The sequence below is a fragment of the Dipteris shenzhenensis genome, chromosome 21 (genome assembly GCF_047967505.1).
Source record: "Dipteris shenzhenensis isolate YYH24624 ecotype China chromosome 21, Dip_SZ_1.0, whole genome shotgun sequence".
Lineage (NCBI taxonomy): Eukaryota > Viridiplantae > Streptophyta > Polypodiopsida > Gleicheniales > Dipteridaceae > Dipteris > Dipteris shenzhenensis.
Genome location: NC_141616.1, coordinates 46,712,136 through 46,734,275, shown reverse-complemented (window position 1 = coordinate 46,734,275; position 22,140 = coordinate 46,712,136). Strand labels below are relative to the sequence as shown.

At 42.1% G+C, this 22,140-nt stretch overlaps 1 protein-coding gene across 1 annotated transcript in view; it reads left to right on the top strand.

The window, feature by feature from the left end:
* Positions 1–22,140, top strand: part of TAF2 (TBP-associated factor 2) — a 198,714-nt gene that overhangs the window by 135,670 nt on the left and 40,904 nt on the right. Inside the window, exons 13-21 of the mRNA XM_087392221.1 lie at positions 443–790; positions 873–960; positions 1,059–1,184; positions 1,298–1,354; positions 7,863–7,942; positions 8,088–8,130; positions 8,817–8,903; positions 11,743–11,832; positions 17,072–17,130. Coding sequence (XP_087248347.1) covers positions 443–790; positions 873–960; positions 1,059–1,184; positions 1,298–1,354; positions 7,863–7,942; positions 8,088–8,130; positions 8,817–8,903; positions 11,743–11,832; positions 17,072–17,130 — 978 coding nt within the window. The remainder of the gene's footprint in view (positions 1–442; positions 791–872; positions 961–1,058; positions 1,185–1,297; positions 1,355–7,862; positions 7,943–8,087; positions 8,131–8,816; positions 8,904–11,742; positions 11,833–17,071; positions 17,131–22,140) is intronic.

Below are 22,140 nucleotides of genomic sequence, written 5' to 3'. Positions count from 1 at the left end.
TTTATTTTTAGTCTTATGGTTTATAATTGCTTTTATCTTGGCTATCCAGTCGAGATGTGCCAAAATTAAATAGGTGGCAAGTGTTCATCCCCCTCTTTCTCACGGTAAAACATGAAAAATCATGCACGCTTGTAGAGACTCATATCAATTCATAATTTTGCCTTATAAAAGGAATAACTTTGGAGACATTTGCACTAACCCATGCATATTCATAGGCTCACACATGTACACCCACATGTGTACATGAATATCTGCATACACAACCTTTTTGTGCGTATGTACACATATGCAATCCTGTATCTGCACATGTTCTCGTAGACATGTGCTTTTGTACTCTCTCTCTCTCTCTCTCTCTCTCTCTCTCTCTGTGTGTGTCTCTCTCTGGGTTGTGCTTCTTGGTTTCCTTCGCATCAAAACACAAATATCTGCGGTTTTGGTGCAGGATGGGTTTTGTGTACAGCAAACGAAGAAATATGATTGAATTAGCGGTCCACCGTGGGTGCACAGCATCTTTCGATAGGGTCTTGCAAGCAAAAGGTGATCCATTGATGGCTGAGCTTCCAAGAATGGACGATGTAGGTTGGCCTGGTATGATGAGTATCCGTGTCCATGAGCTGGATGGAATGTATGACCATCCCAGCTTACCAATGGCTGGTGACACTTATCAGCTGTTAGAGATACATTGCCATTCTAAACTTGCAGGGCGACGGGTCCAGCGCCCTAGGAAAGGAAGCAAGTTGGAAGCTGTTGAAGATTTGGAGCAGACACCTGCAGCTGATGCTCGCCAAAAGTACTGGTTTTAAGATTCTTCTTTTTTAGAGGCTTCTGGGCTATGGGTATATAATCTGATTTGTAGTGCCTTTTCCTGACAGCATAGAATCCCCCCTGTTATGGCTCCGTGCTGATCCACAAATGGAGTATTTGGCTGATATTCAGCTGCGCCAGCCCGAGCAAATGTGGGTAAGATTCTCATCTGAATGAGGCTAGATTTAGGCTTGACTGTGCAGTTTAGAGAGAGAGGTGCTAATCATTTGTGTGAAAGGTGTTGATGAAAGCAGATTAACCAGCTTGAGAAGGACAAGGATGTCGTGGCACAATTACAAGCTATTGCTGCTTTAAGTTCTCTTCCTCAGATGACATTTGCAGCAGTAAACGCTTTAAATAATTGCTTGACTGATTCAAAGGTGTGTAGCTCTAGCCCATCAATGCTTTCAGATTTAATATTTTAGTTTCCTTTTCAGTCATAAATTGTATTCAATTCCAAGCTTTGCCCAATTATCGTTTACATGATCTGCAGATTTTCTACAGAGTTAGGATTGAAGCGGCGTTTGCACTTGCTAGCACATCTACAGAGGTCCATGCATCTCATCCCTCTAGTCATTAATAATTTTTATCTCAACATCAGAGTGTCAATGTGGAGGTACTTCTGTATTACAGCCCAATACATATGACTGATGATGATGCTTGATTGTTGTTGCAAGGTGGTAAGCTGTCTTACTTCTTATGGTACTTTCGGTGTTGTGAGACTGTAACCCTGCTGAACTCACTTTCTGCCCACTCTTCTTCAACTAGATGCTTAAGTTCACTTTAAAAGTTAAAAAATACACCTGTAAGACTTGATCTTCATTAGCAGAAGAGTCAAGACATGACACGGATCAATTATTGCAACCTCCTTAGGCTTGGCCCTGTACTGGAAGAGAGAAAATTATGGGCTCCTATACAAACGATTTCAATAATTATCCCAAAAATATTCATGCAACAGTAATCATAAGCACAGTCATGGCGTTCACAAAGACCTTTCACAAGGACAAGGTTGTATTTGACTACCTACTTAGGGATGGAAATATGTGTGAACAAGTATTAGAAAATGCACAATTTTGCAAAAGGCAAAAGATAATTAAAATATGACCCTCAATCAAATACTTAGGATTGCTAGTAGGGTATTTAGGGGACCCCCTCCCTCCCTTCTAGTACAGCTTGGATGCCCCCTTCCCCCGGATCCCGCAAGACAAGATCAGCCTTATCATACAGTTGGTCTACTCCATCTTTATACATGACTTTGGGGTTAGAACCAAGGGTTCGCCACCAAGATTCAGTTCTACCATGAATACTTCTTGAGAGCATCAGAGGATGGAGTTACTATTAGACCCTAGTATTTGGAGGAAAGATGGGTCTCCCACGCATTAAGGATGGCCATATGGCAGATGTGAGGATTCGAGGCAGGGAGAGCCACAGGGGCGCCTAGAGAGCGGTGGACTGTAGGTTAGGCACACTAGTAGAGGTGGAGATAGAGGAGCACTTCCAATGTATTTGCCCAGTCTCTACTACAAGATTCGAGGATGTGACATTGGGCTACCTTCTGGGCTGATCCACCTTTATGACCAGGTTTGCGTTGGGCTCTACTTCATGGAGTTGCGGCGACATAGGGGGAGATTATTGTGACAGATTAGACAGTAGGAGGTGACAATGCCACAGGAAACAGAGACATATCGAACTTAGTGACATGTCACAGATTTCTATGCATTGGAGTCTAGTGGAGTAGAGGAGGAGCAGATAGTCGACATGAGGACATCATGGATCGAGACACAGAGACCATGCACGATGCAAAGGTTGAACAGAGCACGCTCGATAGAGGTTCAGTTCATCCCAACTCTACTCAGAGGGGATGTCAAGCTGAGCCGTCATTCTTGATATGGCCCACCGGATACATAGATCGCGGAGACCATGCCCCTCGCCATAGCAATAGACGGCTCGACAGACATAGATATGAGATATCTTTGCAGCTCACATGAGAGCCACATGAGAGCCACCATGGCACTTGGCTATGTATTTTGAGTACTAGTTTTGAGTTTGAGTTTAGCACTCAGCAAGGGACCTAGCGAGCAGCCCACAATGGCTTGTGTGAGTTACCCTTGGATTGTACTTTGTATCATAGGCCCGCAAGGCCTTAAAAATACTTTAGAGTATCGTACTCCACATCAGACTTTATACCCAGTTGTTGCAGGCTTAGCTAAAATGTTATCAATTTTACTATTCACTAGCTTCGCAACAAATACAGACAATAAAACAAGTATTGACGTTTGAGGAGATCTCGCTAGCTATAGCTGCATCCGGTATGCTTGCATGGTATTGATTTGGGGATTTGGTTTATTGTGTTTGTGATTGTAGTTTTACTCGGGTTGTATTTATTTATAAAAATAGTAAACTCTCCAGACCCAAAAATTGGGACTCTATTGATAGGGGGGAAAAGAGTAGCAATAAAGGTTGACGGAAAAGCCTCACGGGTGGATCTCATAGAATCGGGAGTCCAGCCAGCACATCAAGTGCCACACAATATGGCCCATACACTAACTGGTGGGATTGTTGTTTGAGAGGATGCGTTACAGTATATTATGCCCTAGCATCAACATGCTAATCTAGGATAGTCAGAGTTGAGAAGTATAGTTCAAGTGCTGTCTACGAGACTATTTAGAGACAACAAAAGAAAGATTGCGATGGAGAGTGAGTCTAGTGCACATATGGTCGAATCTATGAAGCTTAAAGTGCTCGAATAGTGCAAATTATAAACCAAAAAAGTCATGAAGGGCTGGTTACACAAATGGGACAAACCGTTCTCCACTTGTGAAATCAAATATGACATCAAGAAAATTCGTGAGGCCACACACATGTTTACTGAGGCAACGGAAAGCTGAATATGTAAACATGTTGGATAAAGCAATAACTTTAGCCCTGAACTAAAAAGATACCAGAGATAGGCCGAGTAGGTTTATGCAGGTAGGGACTTAGTATGAGTATCCGAAGAAAAGTGGGGAAAGTTAAGCAAGCGAAGCCGACCAAGGGGCCTTCAAAACCAAATACCACTATTGGAGTGAAAAGAAAAGTAACTCCTATGGCAGCCAAGATTTGGTTGAAATCCATTTTTACCCCGAAACAAAAAGAAATGGAGAGGAGAAAAGGCCTGTGATTTGGATGCCTTCAGTCTCATTAGTAAAAGGAATATCCACATAATAATGAACATCAGATGGCTGAGATGGTGGTTTGAGAATGCGATGTGAAAACGCAGGAGGGTCCAAGAGCTCCAAAATTGCAAACTATAACACTGAAAATTAATAGAAATATAATTTGTTAAAAAAAAAGAGATAAGGTGCGCGTTGATATTTACCTAGACCGAATGTGCATATGTCCATCTTGAATTCTCGAATCCCACTCCAAAATAGTCAAAACACTTCAAAATTGGTGTTTCATCCAGTTTTGTCAATTCTCTGAGCATAAAAGTGCACAGCACAAATAAACGTCAGTTCTCTAAAGGATAATGCCGACTGTCCCTTGGGAGGTCATGCTATCTCGACTTGAGCATAACATAGCCTTTGTTTGGTACATCACTTTGTGTTGGTGGTTTATGCATTCTTGTATTGGTTGGCTTAGGAGATCGATACGGAATTATCTAGTGTGGATCTTATGGCACACATGACCCACGGCCCCAAAAAGCAATTATATGTGGTAAATCATATGTACGCTTTCAAAACTTTTATGATGTAATAGAGCTTGTGGTTCTCAATGCTTTAATAGTGGTAATCAGATTTTAAGTGAGTTGGTTGATGGAGATTATCTTTTTTGTCAATGGATTTCTATAAGTGTCCTTCGAAGTTCCATGAGTTGAACCTACATGTATCAAAGTGACTACGTAGATTGGTGTTTGCTTGCATAAACCAATCTCCAGTAGTAAATGATGGTGAAATGAAGCAATTGTTTTTTGCTCTACTGCACACTACGGTTGACACTTGAGTCTCAGCTTGTTTGATAGACTCACATGGATGTAAGAGATCCAGATCGTGACGAGGTTCTTTCGAGGTTCTCTAACCAAAGCATTGTAGCTCGTTAGAGTTAGCCTTGAGTAAATACCACTCGGCTAAATATTACTCATAGAAGTCTTAACTGCTTCTTCGTGGATTGATTTTGTCTTCTCTTCTATAACAATAAACTTGAAATCTAGACTTTTTAATAGTAAAAGGAATGGTTTTCTTTATCATAACAAACACTTTAGGTTCGCTTATTAAAAAAATAAAAGAAATGCATAAATGTTGTAAACGGTATTTGAATATGAGGCTTTTCATGAACCCATACAAAATTACACTTGCTTCATGCGAATATTTCTCTCCTTTATAGTTCATCAGCGACGTCTACATGTATGAGATTGACCATATAAACTGGTATTTGTTTGCATAAACCAATTTGCAGCATTAAATGATGATGAAGGAAAGCATTTGTTTTTGCTCTAGTCCACACTACGGCACTATCCTGATGCTGGAAAATATTCAGCTATTGATATCATCATCAATCACCTTCTCTATTTTTTGCTCTTCTGGCTTTGAAGCTATTTTTTGGGGGAAAGAGTGCTTTGAACGAACACCAAAAGGCTCCAGATATTTGAAAGGAAAAAAATTCCTTTATTTGGTTTAACAACAGCTGTGACAAGCGTTCTATGCGTAAAGCGCAATTATGACAGGTGTCTACACACATCCTCCTTAGAAAAGGGTTGGTGAAATTTGAAATTTATAGACAGATTGATTGAGTGTTCTCGTCTCCCTTCCGTCATGCCCATTTAAATGAAGCAAATTGTTGTGTTTAGCTCTGCCTTTCTCACAGCCCCGATTGTCTACATCTTTTATATCGCTGTAATCTTCCTTGTGATAATTTGATCATTTGTTTCTCAGATTGAAATTTGGAGTTTGTCCGCCCAATTGTTGTGTGTCCATCAACCTCCTCTTGGATGATGACTCCTCCCGAGTCTTATGTTTGGGGGAAGGCTCTACGATCCTAGGTGAGTACCACCTCACACTGCCATGGGCTATTTACTACTATGATGAACCAAGGACAAACAAGGGTAGTGATTTCACTACTATGATCCTCTTTGATATTGACTTAGACTTCTTTGTAAGAGCATTTATTAGCAAATATCTGACTTGGCCTACCTACGAAGACATTTGTCAAACTTGGTCACGGTTTTAAACAAATAGTGCGAGTGCAGTAATAGCCTTGCAAATTAAGTGATGGTTCAACCAATGAAAGCCATCTATTTTCTCCCTCTTTTTGCATCCATCTGTTCTACACCACGCACCAACAATCTTCGAGGTGGGGAAGTTGCGTCAAGGTTTGATGGAACTAGGAACTTATGTGCATATAGGTACTAGGAACTTGTGTTCAATGCATTTTAAGTACAATTTCTTAGTTTGGTATATATAAAAGGTCCATTCTTTGTTTTTTCCCATATATCTACTTAGAACCTATGTAAATGTAATGTAATGCTTCCTTTTATTTTTTTGAAAAGACAGAGGGGGCGGGGTCAATTAAGTATGAAAGAAACAACGGAGAGAAGAAATTCAAGACACAAATACATAATGTAGAGCATGAAAACCTTGTGGTAAAATACCACGCAAAGAGTTCAAACAAATGAAAAAATGTATAAGAATCGATGGCTGGAAATGCCCCATCATGCCTGCGATGGTGTCAGAGAAGAAAGGACAACCTCTCCACTTTTTGAGAGAAATCACCCTTCTAGGCGAAGCAGACCTAGACCCTGCATCCTAGATCATACGTCAGTACAATATCTGTCCATATGCTGGCCAAGGTATGAGCTGGGTGGATGTGGTGCCATCAATATCCTTTGTGCATCTAGATCTCTAACGGCATGAATTCAACAAAACTGTACATCCTCCTGCCGAACTGCTAGAGTCCAGAAAGAGTCCTGACTCATAGAAAATCTGAAGCCTAGTAAGGGAGAGCCAGGGCACTGAACCCCAAGTCATGAAGAAAGGGGAGGAGGAAAACCTATGTTGTAGTTTTGCTGCCCCAGTCCAAACGATCTTGGCCTGTTTGCACTCCTAGAGGCATTGCTGAACAGACTCAACAGCTAATAATCACCGAGGATAAGAGGGAGCCAGGCCACTGAACCCCACATCATGAAGAAAGGGGAGGAGGGCATAGCAGCTTCTTGGGGGGGGGGGTGGCAGAGTTGTGTCATAGAACATTCACTATGTAGTTTCCTGACATCTCATGTATAAGCCTCCTTTTATATGATTCTAGACCATTACATTTCAATAGAGCAAGAATCATCTTACAACCCTAGTATCTTTCCTTAAGTTTTTAATAAATGGCCAGAAGATGCTTGTAGAGGATCCTGATTGCGAGCCAAGGCCACTCCATGCCTTGTTTTGCTTGTATCAGTTTTCTTTTCTTGAGGCATTAATAAATAAGTAGCTCAAGGCCTGAATTGGCCAAGTGTGGTGGAGCTACAGTTGGCAATTTTAGGAATGGAAAGCTATTTTTTGTTAAGCCTTATACAGAGTATTCTGGCCATTTCTGATGTTATGATGCTGATCGACGTATATGAGAGAGATAACTTGGTGAGCCTGCTGTTGCAATGTCACTTAGCTTGCTCTTCTAATGGTGGTTTCTGATAAAGACCGTAGTCCCTTTTTATGTTTTAACTTGTTTGTTTTGACTGGTTCATGGAGAAGCATCATGCAGCGAAGTTTTGCGGTGCAAAATCATGCATTTGGTCTGGAAAAAGCTGACTAGGTCTTTGTTATTTTTGGAAATTAGATGAGTGATTGTGTGCAAATTCTTTCCCAAATTTTCAAGTGCTGGTGGGTTATTGAGAAATGGAATGGTTGATAGTGTTGGCGGTTTTAAGCACTCTTATAAAGGTGTTCTTTTCACACTGATTCTGCTTACGATTGTAGTGATATGATTCATGTGTGACTCCAGGCATTTAGCCAGCCTTCTTGCCTTTTTTTTGGGGGGGTTCTGGGTGGGGCAGGGGGTTTATTATTTTAGAGTTTTGACAAAGATATTGCCTACAGGCTACTAGCTGGGCAGGGCTTTCTTATCTTACAAAATTCTACAAGAGTTGCAGATATGACCCAGACGTTGGTCTGCCCAGGTATATTGGAAATAGCTATGTGGCATCCTTTGCTTTCGTTTGGATTTCGCCTCATATTGTGATTCATTACATGATGGTTTGCATCTTGCTAAAAGACTGGAATTATCTTCGTTACAGCAGCTAATTGCCATGGGTTATCCTGCAGACCCAATGATTTCCATGACCTGGCTGAATACTTTGTTCTCGAGGTAATGGTTATGGACTCAATTTGTATGATGGATCATTACCTTTCCCCTTGTCTGGAGTTTGTCATTACCTTTCCCCTTGTCTGGAGCTTGTCTTCACAGCTGTCTTTAACTACATTGACTTATTAGCCTAGTAAGACTCATAAAATCTATCAGGCTTCACTTTGAATGGTTGAAGGTACCTTTTGTAAAACCAAAAGTTGTACCTACTTCTGTTGCTCCCCAACTTGAGGTCTACCTGTATTGCTCTCGACAAGATTTTAGGAACTTTATAAAATTTTAGCATATAGTTCTTGCAATGTCTGTATGTGAACTTGAACATGGTGCCAAAGCCTGGTGTCTTTAACGTATGCCATGCTGAGATACTATGCTATGCGTGCTATGCCCATTACCTCTAGCCTTTGCCATACCTGAATGTGCCATTGTCTTCAAAAAATTACTGTGATAGTTTATGTGCATTGAGGACATGGATGCCTTGGATTAACTGTACACTATTCATGGTCAAGATTATGGTTTGAAGCTCTGTGAGGGGTCTGATGTGAAGCAAGTCTGCAGGCAACCTAGTAAATTTCATGATACCAAGGCTGGGGAAATTTTTTTTTTTTTGGTTGTTTTTTTTGGGTGGATGTATTCAAGGTTCGATAATTGTTCCCTTGAAGCAAGTGCGACGGTTGTACATGTTGACTTAGGTGATCCCCGGGGCAGTTGCAATTGTAAGAGGAAGTGATGGCAAAAGTCCTTCTGAGGCTGTGGAGTTCATACTTCAGCTACTCAAGGTGCGACCCATCAATTGTCCTCATTACTGTGTATATCATTATTTTGTTTTGGTGTGCAAGTACTTCTGATGCTGGTTCTTTTTCCAAAAATTCACGTTGTTGAGGAATGCTGTAGAGGCCACACTAGATCTTTAGTGTGCAATGAAAACTACTCTTTAAAGTGTGGATGTGGGGGATTGTGCTGCTTGCCATTGCCATGAGCAAGAATGCGTGACATTAAGAGGTCAGAGTGTGACATGAAAAATCTATACCTATGTCAAGGTTGTGTCATTTCATAAAGACGAGATTATGCAAACGCTTACAACACACAGAATTTGGTTCTGGACAATTTTTAATGCATTCTCTTAACATAAGAGAGAGGATAAATTGCAGGTGTGTTTTCGCTTTATCTCAATTGGCGTTATTTGTAATGGCACCGATTAGGGATTTTCCAAGGGTGTTCTTCTCTCCTTGTATTTCCTGCTTAGCGCTTGTCTTGATATTTTCAGCATGCAGAGAGATCTGGGAATTGTTTATTTGGTTGTTTGGTTGTAGTCCTACATAAGGAAGGGAGTCAGTTTCATGTAATTAATACGAATATCTTTGGTTTCTTATGTTCACGTTCATCCAGAAAACTTATGATTGAGAGGAAGCATGTGTTGCACAAAGTCGAATTTAAATTGATAGATGCTCATTTGTGTTTGACTATAAGGATATTCACATTCGTGAGGGCATGCATTTATGTAATGGTCTACACTCTCTGTTGGTTGGGAAAAATGATGAGATCGGTGGGGATTGCGTAGAAGCAAGGTCCTGCTATTGGTGATATCATGAGCTTGAAAGATTGAGTAACCTTCCTTAGTGATATAACATTTTACAATGTGCAAATGTACTTCTCACCCATCTCATTATTTTTGCACTGTCACCTATTGACCGCATGTGTTTTTTGACAATTGCTTTTGGCTGCTTCCCTGCGTATGTGATCATACATCAATTGCCTTAATGTATCTGTGTATGCTGTCATACTTGGAGGTGCAGCTGACAAGCTTCCAATAGCAGAACCTTTATATAAAATAGCTCACAAAATTATGACATTAGTTTTGAGATAGTAATAAAACAAATAATTTGTGTAAAGAGTTGAATGCATCGAAATCCTAATTAGGTTTTAATGGATGCAGACATGGTTTTATTTTTTTCTTTTTATTTTGAGCAATTGGATTCATGGAGATGAAAGGAACCATAGGATTAAAATTGGTGTAGAAAAAATTCCTCTAGGCCACTCAAGGCAAATAAATGAACATAAAGCACAACTGACTTTAAAAAGCATAGAAAGCTTCCTGGTCATTCATGCTGCATGAAGAGATCAATTTGTCCTTGCAAGCCACTTCAACACCCAGTTACGTTCTTGGTCAACTCCCAATGAATAGCCGTCCCCGTACCCCTTGACCTAGTATAGGTAGGTGATAACCTGAAATACTGCATCCAGGTGTAGTGGGGATGGCCCAAACTCAGCCTGAATAATTTGGTGAGGGACGAATGGCTTACCGCGGATTATCCGCGATAGCATGAGAACTTGTAGCCGCTCCACACGAGCCCACTCTATACCTAACAGATCCGATCCCCAACAAGGGATGCCGTACATCCCCGTTGGACAGACCAAGGAGTCAAATAGTAATCCCTTGGTCCACGGATCCTGAAAGTGTGAGCGAAAGTACTCCCTCTCTAATCTGGCCAATGAAGCGTATCCCCTGCACCATAATGGATGAAATAAAAACAATAATTTGTCTAAAGAGTTTGAATGCATCAAAACCCTAATCAGGGTTTTAATGGATGCAGACATGTTTTTTTGTTTGTTTGTTTGTGCAATTGGATTCATGGAGGTAAAAGGAACCATAGGATTAAAATCGGCATGGAAATTTTTTCTCTAGGCCACTTATTCGTTTGATGGCGCGTCTAGATGCCACTTTTGCAAAAAATTGGCCTCCAGTGCTGTTTTGCATGAATTTTGACCATGTATATTGTTGCATCATTATACACCCTATGGATCCAAAGGAATCATTTTTTTAAAAAAGTGGCTTAAATTCCTAAAACCCTAATTAGGGTTTTGATTCAAACTATGTGCTCTAGATTGATGAATTATGCTCATGTCAAGCAAGGGGGAGACAATCGGCTAGGAAAAGTATGTGCTCAATTGCATATTACAATGAGAACCTTTTTCACATGTCACTGTATTCCATTGATATCTCCTATGAGAACATTAGAGATCATGAATTTGAGGAAGTTAAGCCAATTATCGAAGATGAAGATAATAAAGCCATATACTGACAATGTTGTGCTAGCGAAGCAGAGCCTTGTCTTGTATCACATGGGCTGGATCCCTTCATACAATATTGACTATTGCAAGGCTTGTTGAATGCTTATTGAAAGGAAAATTATTACTTTCAGATTCTTATGCTAGCAAACAAAGTTAGAGGACCTACTCACAAGAAGTGTAGGCTAGAGTAGTATGTACTGGTTGATGTTGCATCACTTGGGATCTCTTCTTCAATGTGATTATAACAATATTCACCAGTGGTGAAAGCATGTAGATGTCGTATTTCAAAACCGGAGGAGAATGGATCTCTTGGTATCAAGCCTCATCTCATGTTCAAGAAATACGGAACGGTGTCATGATTTAGTGTGATCAAGAGATTGTGTTCATTTGTTATGCATATTAATGAGGGTTGAGTATGGCACGCTATTAAATATGACATGCTTAAAGATTGCCAGCTTATCGTTGAAGTTTTTGAACTATGTTTTCTTTCTTGGGGATAACGAAACATTTGTTTGTACTTCCTGATTTCCTTGTGCTTTATTGCAGTACAATGACAATAGTGGAAACCAATTTTCGGATGTGTATTGGCTAGCTTCCATTATAAGATCTGTTGGGAAGTTGGAGTTTGGCCAGCAGGTACAGATATTTAAATTGTTTATATTGAGATTTTGTGGGAAGGGAAGAACTTTAATATCAGTTTCTGTTTACAGTTTTTCTTCCAGAGACCGTAAAGTCTCTGATAAAACATGCATTCACAATTTGTGGTGATTTTAGCAACCTTTTTCGGAAATTTCTGTTTGGAGAAAGCAACCAGCTGCTATCATATATGTAGTACAAGGCTAGAGAGAATAAGCATGCTCACGGGAAGCGGGCTATGAGATATCAAAAGGGAGAATGAACAACAAGAGTAGGACATTTTTCAAGAGCAGTCATAAATCTCAGATGTAGAAGCATGCGATGATAAATCACGGGGTGATAGAATGACTCTGTGTAACAATGGAAAGTAGAATTACACAGTAAGAAACAGACTAGAGTGAGGATAATCGCTAAATTTTGTCGACATCTTCCTCCCCAAAAGTAGGAACCTTGGAAAGGAAGAGAACATAGTGATAAAATTTAAAATGAATTGTTAAGCAATTATTTTTTGTGGCAGAAAATCATATCAAATATAACATTAAAGGCTTTTCTTAATTTGATAGTGGCCAGAGGCACAGTCAGGATGGATGGGGTGCCGTATATTAGGGTGCTACTCAAATTCACGTCTCCTACCTAATTCAATTAATTATTAGTTTTGGTGCATGGAGGCTTAATTAAGCTATGTTTATCTTTATTTAGACTTTATTTAATCTGGTTTCTCTATGGCTTAATTTATTAATGCTTTAAGTAACCTATGTCTCTCCATAGCTTAATTTGTTTTATGCATAGACTATGTCCAAGGGGGGCTTCCCGAAATGTTCAAGAACCCAAAACTAAGATTTGAACCCAACACTAAGCTTGAATGAAAAGATTTTGGACTACTTTTTGATTAGCCTTCTCCTTTAGTACTAGCCTTCATCATGACCGACTCTGCCGTTCACCTCCGGAGTGCCTACAGAAACTCAGTACCAAGACTTTGTATAAATGGATGCTCAAGTATGTGTGGGTGTGTAGATTTGTATGTTTGAGAGCATATGTTTATACTATGGTCTACACCCACTGCTGGGCGTTGATGACGTCAGTGGGGATGTCATAGTAGCTAGTCCCTGCTTTGCGTGATGGAGTTTATGGTTTTCAACCTTATGAGTGACTACCATGAGATTGAAACTGCACTATGTTGTGTTTTTAGAGGATGAGTTTGGGAATGTTCCTGGATTCATCTAGGTATAAGATTTGAACCCAAAACCTTCTTTTTCCTAAGCTTGAGCCCTACCACTAGACTATTAAGTAATATTATATGCCTCTTTCTTTATAATAGTATTATAAATCCTCCCTCATCCCCCTCTCCCTTTGGAATGTCCTTTCCTCTTTAATGCCCTTCATATGCGGTCCCCCCTTCCCCAATCTCACACGTCCCTCCCTCCTTAATGCTCCCCCCCCCTTCCCCCCCTTTTAATTTTTTTCAAGCTGTCTCCCTCTCCCACGTGAGACTAATTATTGCCTCCCCCCTTATGCTTAAATATTTTGCCATCATATACCACTCCCCTCTCCCCCAACAAATTATTTAATATGATTTTTTGAATGTTAGGGGCACCTATCAGGGTCCTTGTCTTCGACCTTAACATCACCGAGGACCATATACTGCTTCAGTACTGAGATGACTCTCTTTTTAGCCAGATTTTGAGATTGCGGGATGCCAAGACCAGTGCTGTATTTGTAGACTCTTTGGGCACTGTGCAGAGATTGCCCGAAGAAAAAGAAGAGGCCTAAAAGGAAAAGGAAGAGAACCTCTTCCTGCTTTTCTACTGCTCATGCACCTCCACGATTGAGGTGGGTAGTAGTGTGTGAGCATTGCAGATTACGATCCCCTTGATTCATGAAGTCACAGTCATACCAGCCCCTTGGCTTCGGAGTTAGGCGGACTGATATTCCTACCAGGACACAGATTATATGACATGGCTGCCACTTTTTAGAGGCAGACACTGTTTTATTGATGATGCCTTTTATGCCTTGCCATCTTCGCTCCTGTTTTTCAGGAGATGTTCGTGGCCTATTCATGCATGGATGAATAGACATGGCACTGTTTGTATTGCCCCGGGGGTTTCCACATTATCAGTGGTGGTGTATTTGGGATTCTTATTTGCAGGATGGTTTGTGTTTCTCTTCTGCTTTGGTAACGGCAGCTATTTTCTTACCTGTGACTTTTATCATTTTATTGCCAGGAACAGGAGACAAGATGTCCTTAGACATAAGATTGCCATCCACAAGTAATTAGCAGCCTTGCAAGGGAAGAGTAGAAGAGACCATGAGATGCCTGGGTCCATGAGTGTCTTGCTGCAGCGAGGGCTCACCGGCAAGTATTTCTGAAGCAGAGGGCTGAATTTATTTATCATGCAAGGGAGAAACCCATAAGTAGGAAGTGTTATGCCAAAATGAGCTCGTGCCTGCTGGCCTTGTTGCTCAACCACAAAGATGGACTGAAGTGCTAATCTAAAGCATATATGTTCAAAGCTACTATCCTCAAACTCTCATGTAAGATCTTGAAAACATGTACATATCAAATTATATGCAATAATTGCAAACCATCAAGCTGTCAAAGCATTGAACAATAAGCTATCACAAAACTGTCGACCATACCTTTTCCATCATCGATTCAAAATTTTCTTGGCTCCCTTATTGAAATATATGGTTCATGTATCTTCTTCTAGAAAGTGATATGATTGGTAGCTCCAGTATAGATACTCAAAGTACAAGTTTTCCAAGTCGAATGTGATGAACGAAACTCTCCGCTCAAGGATCTTGATGCTAGATATACTCATTTGATAACATGAGTTCCTTGGATCTCCTTGACTCAATTTGCACAAGTTAGGTAGGACCTAAATTCTGATACCAATAGTTGGAAATACAAATGGAAGTTCCCACTCTTAGAAAATCATGTCACCATATTCTAAGAATTGGGAACTTAGAATATGAAAACCCACAAGTAAGAATGACCAAGTAGAGGCAAGAGAGAAGGAATCGAAACATCACATGGAGTGTATTATGCCAAAATGAGTTCTTGCCTACCAGCCTTGTTGCTTAATTACAAAGATTGACTGAAATTGCTATCTAATGACCATATTGTCAACCCACTATAGGAAACCCACTATCCAATATACTCTGATGCAGCTCTTCTAGAACTCGAAAACACAGTCTATTATGTGCAAATAACTACGAAGTCACAAGCTCTCAAAGAACTAGGGTTACCAAGCCTGTAGACCGTACTGTAGAGAGACCAAACTGTAACTCGCTTTAGCTTGAGATCACTGTTGACCCATAGTTCCAATATGGGTACTGGTGGTAACTGGTAGTACTGAACATGATTCTAAAAATCCAAGTTTTTTCCCATACTTCTAATAAATGAAATGAATTATGTAGGCGTTTTTAAATGTATAACGTACAAGTTGATACGTACAACATAAATCGTTACATGGAGAATGTTACTATAGAATCAATTATATCATAATTCACACCTTATACAAGGTAGGGTTGTTGGCACCATTGCAAACATACAGCATATCATACGACAAACCTGTACACAGTGTGAGCAAGTAGCAGCTGCTTGCAATGATTGGCGAGGGGCTTTAAGTCAGAAACAACTGTGGGTTCTTAATGACATCCTCTTGGAGGTGGTGGGTTGCAGGATCACGAAGCCTGCCTGGCAGAGATTGCAAGCAGAACAGGGCAAGAAAGCGACACCCTTGAAGATGCGGTACCGTATGTTTCATACAATGCTTATGGAAAAATGGGGCTCCATAGAAGTTTTAACTAAACATTACTTGGAATAGCTGCCAAAATCACTTGTACAATCAGGCCATAAAATTTCCCATAATTTAAAGAGCTGCCGTAGTGCATTCATCCACCTATGAAGCGAAAACTGTGGAGCTACCAAATCCCCTCCATTTGGAAAACCACTCCATCAACCATAGTACTTATCGGCATGTTTCATACCCCTTGGGATATAACACCTCTAACATTTGGTAGAGAATTGAGCCTAAGTCACTTAAAATTGCACAGGCTTTATAAGCGAAATGCTTGATCTTGCATACAGTAGAAGTCTCATTGGTTACCATGAAATTCTCAGTGCAGACAAAAACAACAACTGCTGGCTGCCAAAGGCTATGTAAAGCTTTGGGAACAAAAGAAGTAGTTAGTCCTTGTCTAGCAAAGAAATAGCAAGGACACCTGACTGGGAAGGGCTATAAGTGATGGTGGGCCTGACTAGACTCGGAATGCAGGCTTGGTATCCATCTGTTAGACTTGCCTACAAGGCTAAAATTATATTGATGAGAGTCAAATTTACCAGAATTGTTGCCAAAATTTTAGAGGCATAAGAGCCCGCCCTTCTGTTTATTTTTTTTAAAATCAGGGAAGAAAAATATGGCCGATTCATAGGGAGCATACCAATTTTAGAATAGAAATGTGTGAAGTAAAATATGATGTGTTTGGGCTCGTCTCACAGCGAGTCAGTCAATGTGAAGCTATCAAGGGTTTCTAGAAAATTATTCGGCATTACCAATAAAGGAGAGCACATGGGGTATACGTTATTTTTGAACTATGCGGTTCCAGAAAACCTCTGACATGTGGATTATCACCTTTAAGAAAGGATTATTAAGCGGTCCCAACAGTGTGTGTCTTGTGGAAACAGGCAGAGATGAGTTAAAGCTCAGGTGCTTTCTTCATGGAATATTAAGTCGACTTCTAGAAAGGCAAGCACGTGAGCAGACATTATCCTGAATCAATTTAGATCTTGCATAGCACGTTGGCAATCTCAACAGTGTGTGCTAAGACTCTTGCTGATAGGTGTTTGCTTCTTGGCCTGCTTTTGGTCCATAGCTTCCTGCAGGCATCATTCCCAGTGTACCACAGCCTGTGACTGGTGTAAAATGTGTTGCTAGTATTGTTGTAAATGGTGGTATGTTGTGATAAGTTGTGGCTCCAGAACATTGTATTGATCATATGAAGGGCCAAATCTAGAAACTTGTAGGTGCCTTTCTATTAGGTCTGTTCCTCTTGATGATGACAATAGATTATATGAAAATGAGGAACTATCCAAAAAAGGATCCATGGTGAGTCTCTCACTCTCAGGATTTGTGATAGACATTTGGGCATCTATGTCATTGATCTCGGTGCACCCTTTCGTTTTGCAATAGATTTGATTTCAGACTTGTTACAATTTTCTCCTTTTTTGTTGCTGCAGAGTCTACAAACTTTGTTGCGGATTTTAAAGCGCATAGACCGCTTCTTGCAGTATGACAGGTGATATTTTGTGCTAATGCTGACCTTTATAGGTTTATCTTGTGTTCCCCCCTTGATTAAATGCCTTTGTGGCTGCATTTTTTAACATGAAGGTGTTCTTATTGATCATACATCCTTAATGGATAAAATCAAAATAATTGAGTGTGCACATTGGCCTTGATGTTATTAACAGGAAGAAATATGCATTGGTTGGTTTAAGATAAGCCGGTGAGGTGACTGCTACCGTGCATGTCATTTGCTCATAGGTAGACCTGTGTGTGTGTGTGGCGTGCGCGCTTGCGGGATTTAGATTATCCTGTTTTGTCATATAATGATATCTTCTGATGATTTGCAACTGGCTGTCCCTTTTCATGGGACTTCTATGTAATATTGTGACAGATGGATTCCACCAAAAAAGAAAAAGAAAAAGTGTGTTATGCATAGTTATTGGTGCACTCTCACTACCATATTACAACCTTGTCAGCCTGTCCCTCACCTAATTACCACTCATTCTTTGCTGGATTGGAAGTTTGATTGTGGCCGCCTAGTTTATTGATGTTTTTCATTTGCAGATCTTACTGCCAAGAAAGCCTATCATAATTTGCTCCCACAGCGATGGATTTCACCCAATAAGAAAAAGAAAAAGTGTGTTATGCATAGTTATTGGTGCACTCTCACTACCATGTTAAAACCTTGTCAGCCTGTCCCTCACCTATTTACCACTCATTCTTTGCTGGATTGGAAGTTTGATTATGGCCTCCTAGGTTATTGCTCTTTTTCATTTGCAGATCTTACTGCCAAGAAAGCCTATCATAATTTGCTGCCACAGCCATGGATTCAAGAGCATGGCAACCATATTTGGCATCTCGACAAACCTCTTGGTTGGTGGAAGGTTTTTCTCTGCCGCATCTGGCACAACAAAGTTCCTCTTAGACAATGGCTTTTCCTGTGGCGGTGTTGGTAGGTGTTCTACCAGTGGGCTCTTTCTTGGCTACTAGGCGCATCTCTTCCTCTGTTTGCCTATCCTGTTCACATCCGAGGGAGATTGTTCTACACCCCCTCTGGACTTGCACGGCTGCTTGTGATCTTCTTCCTAGATTGAGGATTTATCTTCATGCTCATTTCCCCGGCGTTTCTTTTGGCAGGAGGTTTCAGTTGTTTGGGAGATATGCTTCTACACTGGATTATTCTGAGTTCTTCAGTTGCTGTCGTTACTGGCTTTATGGTCTTTGTATCATGCCCGTAACATTCATTTGTATGGGCATTCCTCGCTCGATGTTTATCATTTTGCTTTATGGTCTTTGTATCAGTAACATTCATTTGTATGGGCATTCCTCGCTTGATGTTTGTCATTTTTTCAGGACGCACATTTTCTTTGAGATCTTCCTCTGGCCTAGCTAGAAGTGTTTTATCACTGCTTTAGTTTGAGTTGTAGCTGCTCCTTTCTAGGGCAGCTATGAATGTATATGGGTTATTATTGTTTTCTTGTTTTGAATAGTGGCTGCTCCACTCTGGAGCAACTACGACTGGACATTCTTTTTAAATGAGATACTGCTTTTCACAAAAAAAGGTGTGTTATGCGTTGTTGAATGGAGCACATGACCATATTCAGGAGGTCACCATCTATGGGCAAGGAGTAGCTGAGCTCCCCGATAGTTCCCAGGCTTTGGTGGAGCAAAGCCCCATCTTCCTTGGCCCGCACTTGATTTATTTCATCCCTTGGTACCATGGTTTTCAGTTCATGATATGGACGCGGCGCATCATGTGCCTCATTTTTGGTGACGCTTTGCTTCCTTGGGTTCTCGGAGGATATTGACCGATCGTCCCCTCCATTGGGGGATGTTGTGGCACGGTGCTTGATTCCCCTCCCTCCTTAGTGTCCTCGATTGTGACATATGACGAGTTGTTGAGTGCACGGGGACTCTATCAAAGGATATCTTCCTCGAGACTCTAGATGGAGGGGAGATTTGACAATGGGTTGAAGTTTCTTGTCTACCAGGCTATTGCCTTAGAAGTAGGCAGATGTGCCTCTTGGCGCAAGCTTTTCCTAGAGGTTAGAACCCCGCCCCTTCTTAGGCCCGCGAGGGGTAGCAAATAGGAGGCTCGTGCGCGTAGGGTCCAATGTCCCATTTAGACAGCAGCGGGAGTCACAGACTTTCTTGGTAGAGCCTTCCGAGGGGGCTTGGACTAGGGTGGAGAGGAAGAAGCTTGGCAAAAGGGCCGCCAAGAACCGCATGTAACGAGCCAGACTTTGAGAGCACGCAAGTGCAGGGCGGGCAGTAGCTGCAGTGCAAGGGGCCAGGGCAGCAGGCATGTTGGCTTCTCCTCGTGATATTCCCAAGCTCCTGAGAGAGAGATATTTGATCTTCCAACAAACCTACCAAAGGAAGTGGTCCAGAGTGCTCGGGCTCTTGCATAGCGACAAGCCATCCCCCCCCCCCCCCCCCCCCCGGCGCCCGCCCAACTTTCACACCCCGATCTATTCTGTTACAGGTGCATTTACTACCCATCCCTCGCCCTCCTCTTCCCCTCCTCCCCTCCCTCCCCACCACTGCAGTTATCCCTTCTGTCCCCCCTCGCCCTTGCGCTCCGCAATCCTATTGTGTTCCGGTGCCCATGCCTTTGGGCAAGGCTAGGACCTCCCATGTCTCTTTCTCTATGTCCTAGCTCAGCCCTCTCTTGACGCAAGATGCAACTCCTATAGAGCAATCTGAGGAAGATGGTCCCTTTCCTTAGCTTCCAAGTTTGAGGCCGTGCCCAAGATAGCTGAGGATTAGACCGTGGAACTACCTCGACATCCCAAATGATCTCACCCATGCCCTTGAGGTGATACTTGTGATCTTTCTGCCCCACGAGGGGGGTTCCATTGGGGTGGTTGGTTTCTCTTCTCATCCTTTTCGAGGTTCAACTTCGCCACTACTCTAGAAGTGGACTCTAGAAGTGGACTCTGATGCTTTTTGATCTTGTGATGAGGAACTAGATGTTCCATATGATGGAGGAGTGGTTGGTCCCTAGGGTAGGGAGCTCTAGATTACTCATGTCTATTAGTCGGGTTTCTCGCCAAATGGTTACGGATTGGGCCTAGCAGTAGTTGTGCTCTGGGTGGGGCCGAAGGTGTCACTCATTGGTCGTTAAGCCATCTTGGGATAGAGGCTTTATTCATGATGTAGGGGGCCTTGAAGGCATGTTTTGAGCCTGTCATGTCTCTGACGCGCTGTTAGACAGATGAGGACTAATCCCCTCTTTCGAAACCCCTATGAAGTCACAAAAATCCATGGTTATCGTACATGCTTGCACCCACAGGAGAGCCTTGTTCACCCCCCCCCCCCCCCCCCCCCCCAAATAGGCTGACAATATTGTGCACGTCAGCAGCAACAACAAATGATACTTCGCCAAGAGTTTCAGAGACCTTTGGTAGCATGAGCAGTGGATTTTCTTTGATTACGCTTAGATCCCAGAGAAATGACAATTCTACTTAAATACCAAGAGAGGTATGAAGCCAATTTTGCGTTTTCACTTTGTTTTCGTTTTGGGGAAAGTCCTTCCTGAAGGAGGGAGAAATTGCATTGAGTGTAGGAGCAAAAGGTTTAGGAGCATAGTTTTTCAGCATTTGATATCAGACGCCGCCACAGCCTTCTTTCGGGGAGGGGCCCTCATGGTTTGGTCCCCGGCAGTAGCCAATAGTCGAGGGGTTTGTATTTCTTATGAAATGGCCCGGATTTGTTTGAGTAGGGTGAGCTTGTCAAAGGACGAGCAGTTTGGATGGATCTTCGGATGGTAGATTCCAGGATTGGAATCCTAAACGTGTACACCCTTGCTTGCAGGACAACCCCTTGCTTTCAGGAGGCAATTGATTGAGAGCCTCCTAGACGTCGACTCTTGGGTTGTCGGAGGTGACTTCAACAACTTAGAGTTTGTGGAGGCTAGCTGGGAGAAGCTTCCTTCTCAGAGATGCCCGGGGCTCAATTGCATACGTGGGAGTAGTTCATCTTTGCGATGAGAGTAGTGACCCGTGGGAGAGAGGTGGAGTTCTCTAGACATCCCGGTAGCCTTCTGTCCCTCGGAGAGAGTAGTGACCCGTGGGAGAGGTGGAGTTCTCTAGACGTCTCGGTAGCCTTCTGTCCCTCGGAGCTTAGGTAGGTAGTTGGAGCCATTGTTCATCGATGAGGAGCTTTGGAAGGCCCTCAAGGCCCTCTCGCCTCAGAAGTGCCCTGGAGAAGATGGTTTGATTCTGTCCTTCTTTAGGTAGGTGCTTATGGGACAACATCCTCGCTCCCCTGCTTGAGTGGAGGCTGGATTTGTTTCTCAGTCATTGAAAGGTTGTTGGATTTGTTTCTCAATCATTCAGTCGAGGCTTGATTTGTTTGATCTCGAAGGGGAGGCGTTGTTCATCGATGAGGAGCTTTGGAAGGCCCTCAAGGCTCTCTCGCCTTAGAAGTGCCCTAGAGAGGATCTTGTGGGACAACATCCTCACTTCCCTTCTTGAGTGGAGGTTAGATTTGTTTCTCAGTCATGGAGTTGAGGCTTGATTTGTTTGATCCGGAAGGGGAGGGACATGTTTGACATTCAATAGTGGAGACTGATCAGTTTGTTGGACACCAGAGTTGAGGCCTCACCTTGCTAACACAAACAGCTTTTGTTCAGGAACTTAGTATCGTGGACAATATTTTCACCTTTTAGGAGGCAATGGATTGGGCATGGGAGAAGCTATCACAATACGCCTTCTAGTTCTGAGAAGGCTTATGATAGGGTCGAGTGGTCTTTTCAGGAGGGCACTATGCAGAGGATAGGCTTTCAGGATAGATGGATTCAAGGGGTCTCAGCTATGGATGTAGGGAGTGCCATATGAATGATCATAGGTGGTTACATAGAAGAGGCCTTTGCTCTTTCTCGCTCAGTTTCTCAAGGCTTGCCTTCTTTCTCTAGTAGAGGTTTTGGGCTACTTTCTACTCTCCCAGGTAGCAAACCTCTTGGGGATGCGGCTCCGTATCTGCCAAGAGGAGCTACTTTTGGATTCAGAGTTTGCAAATG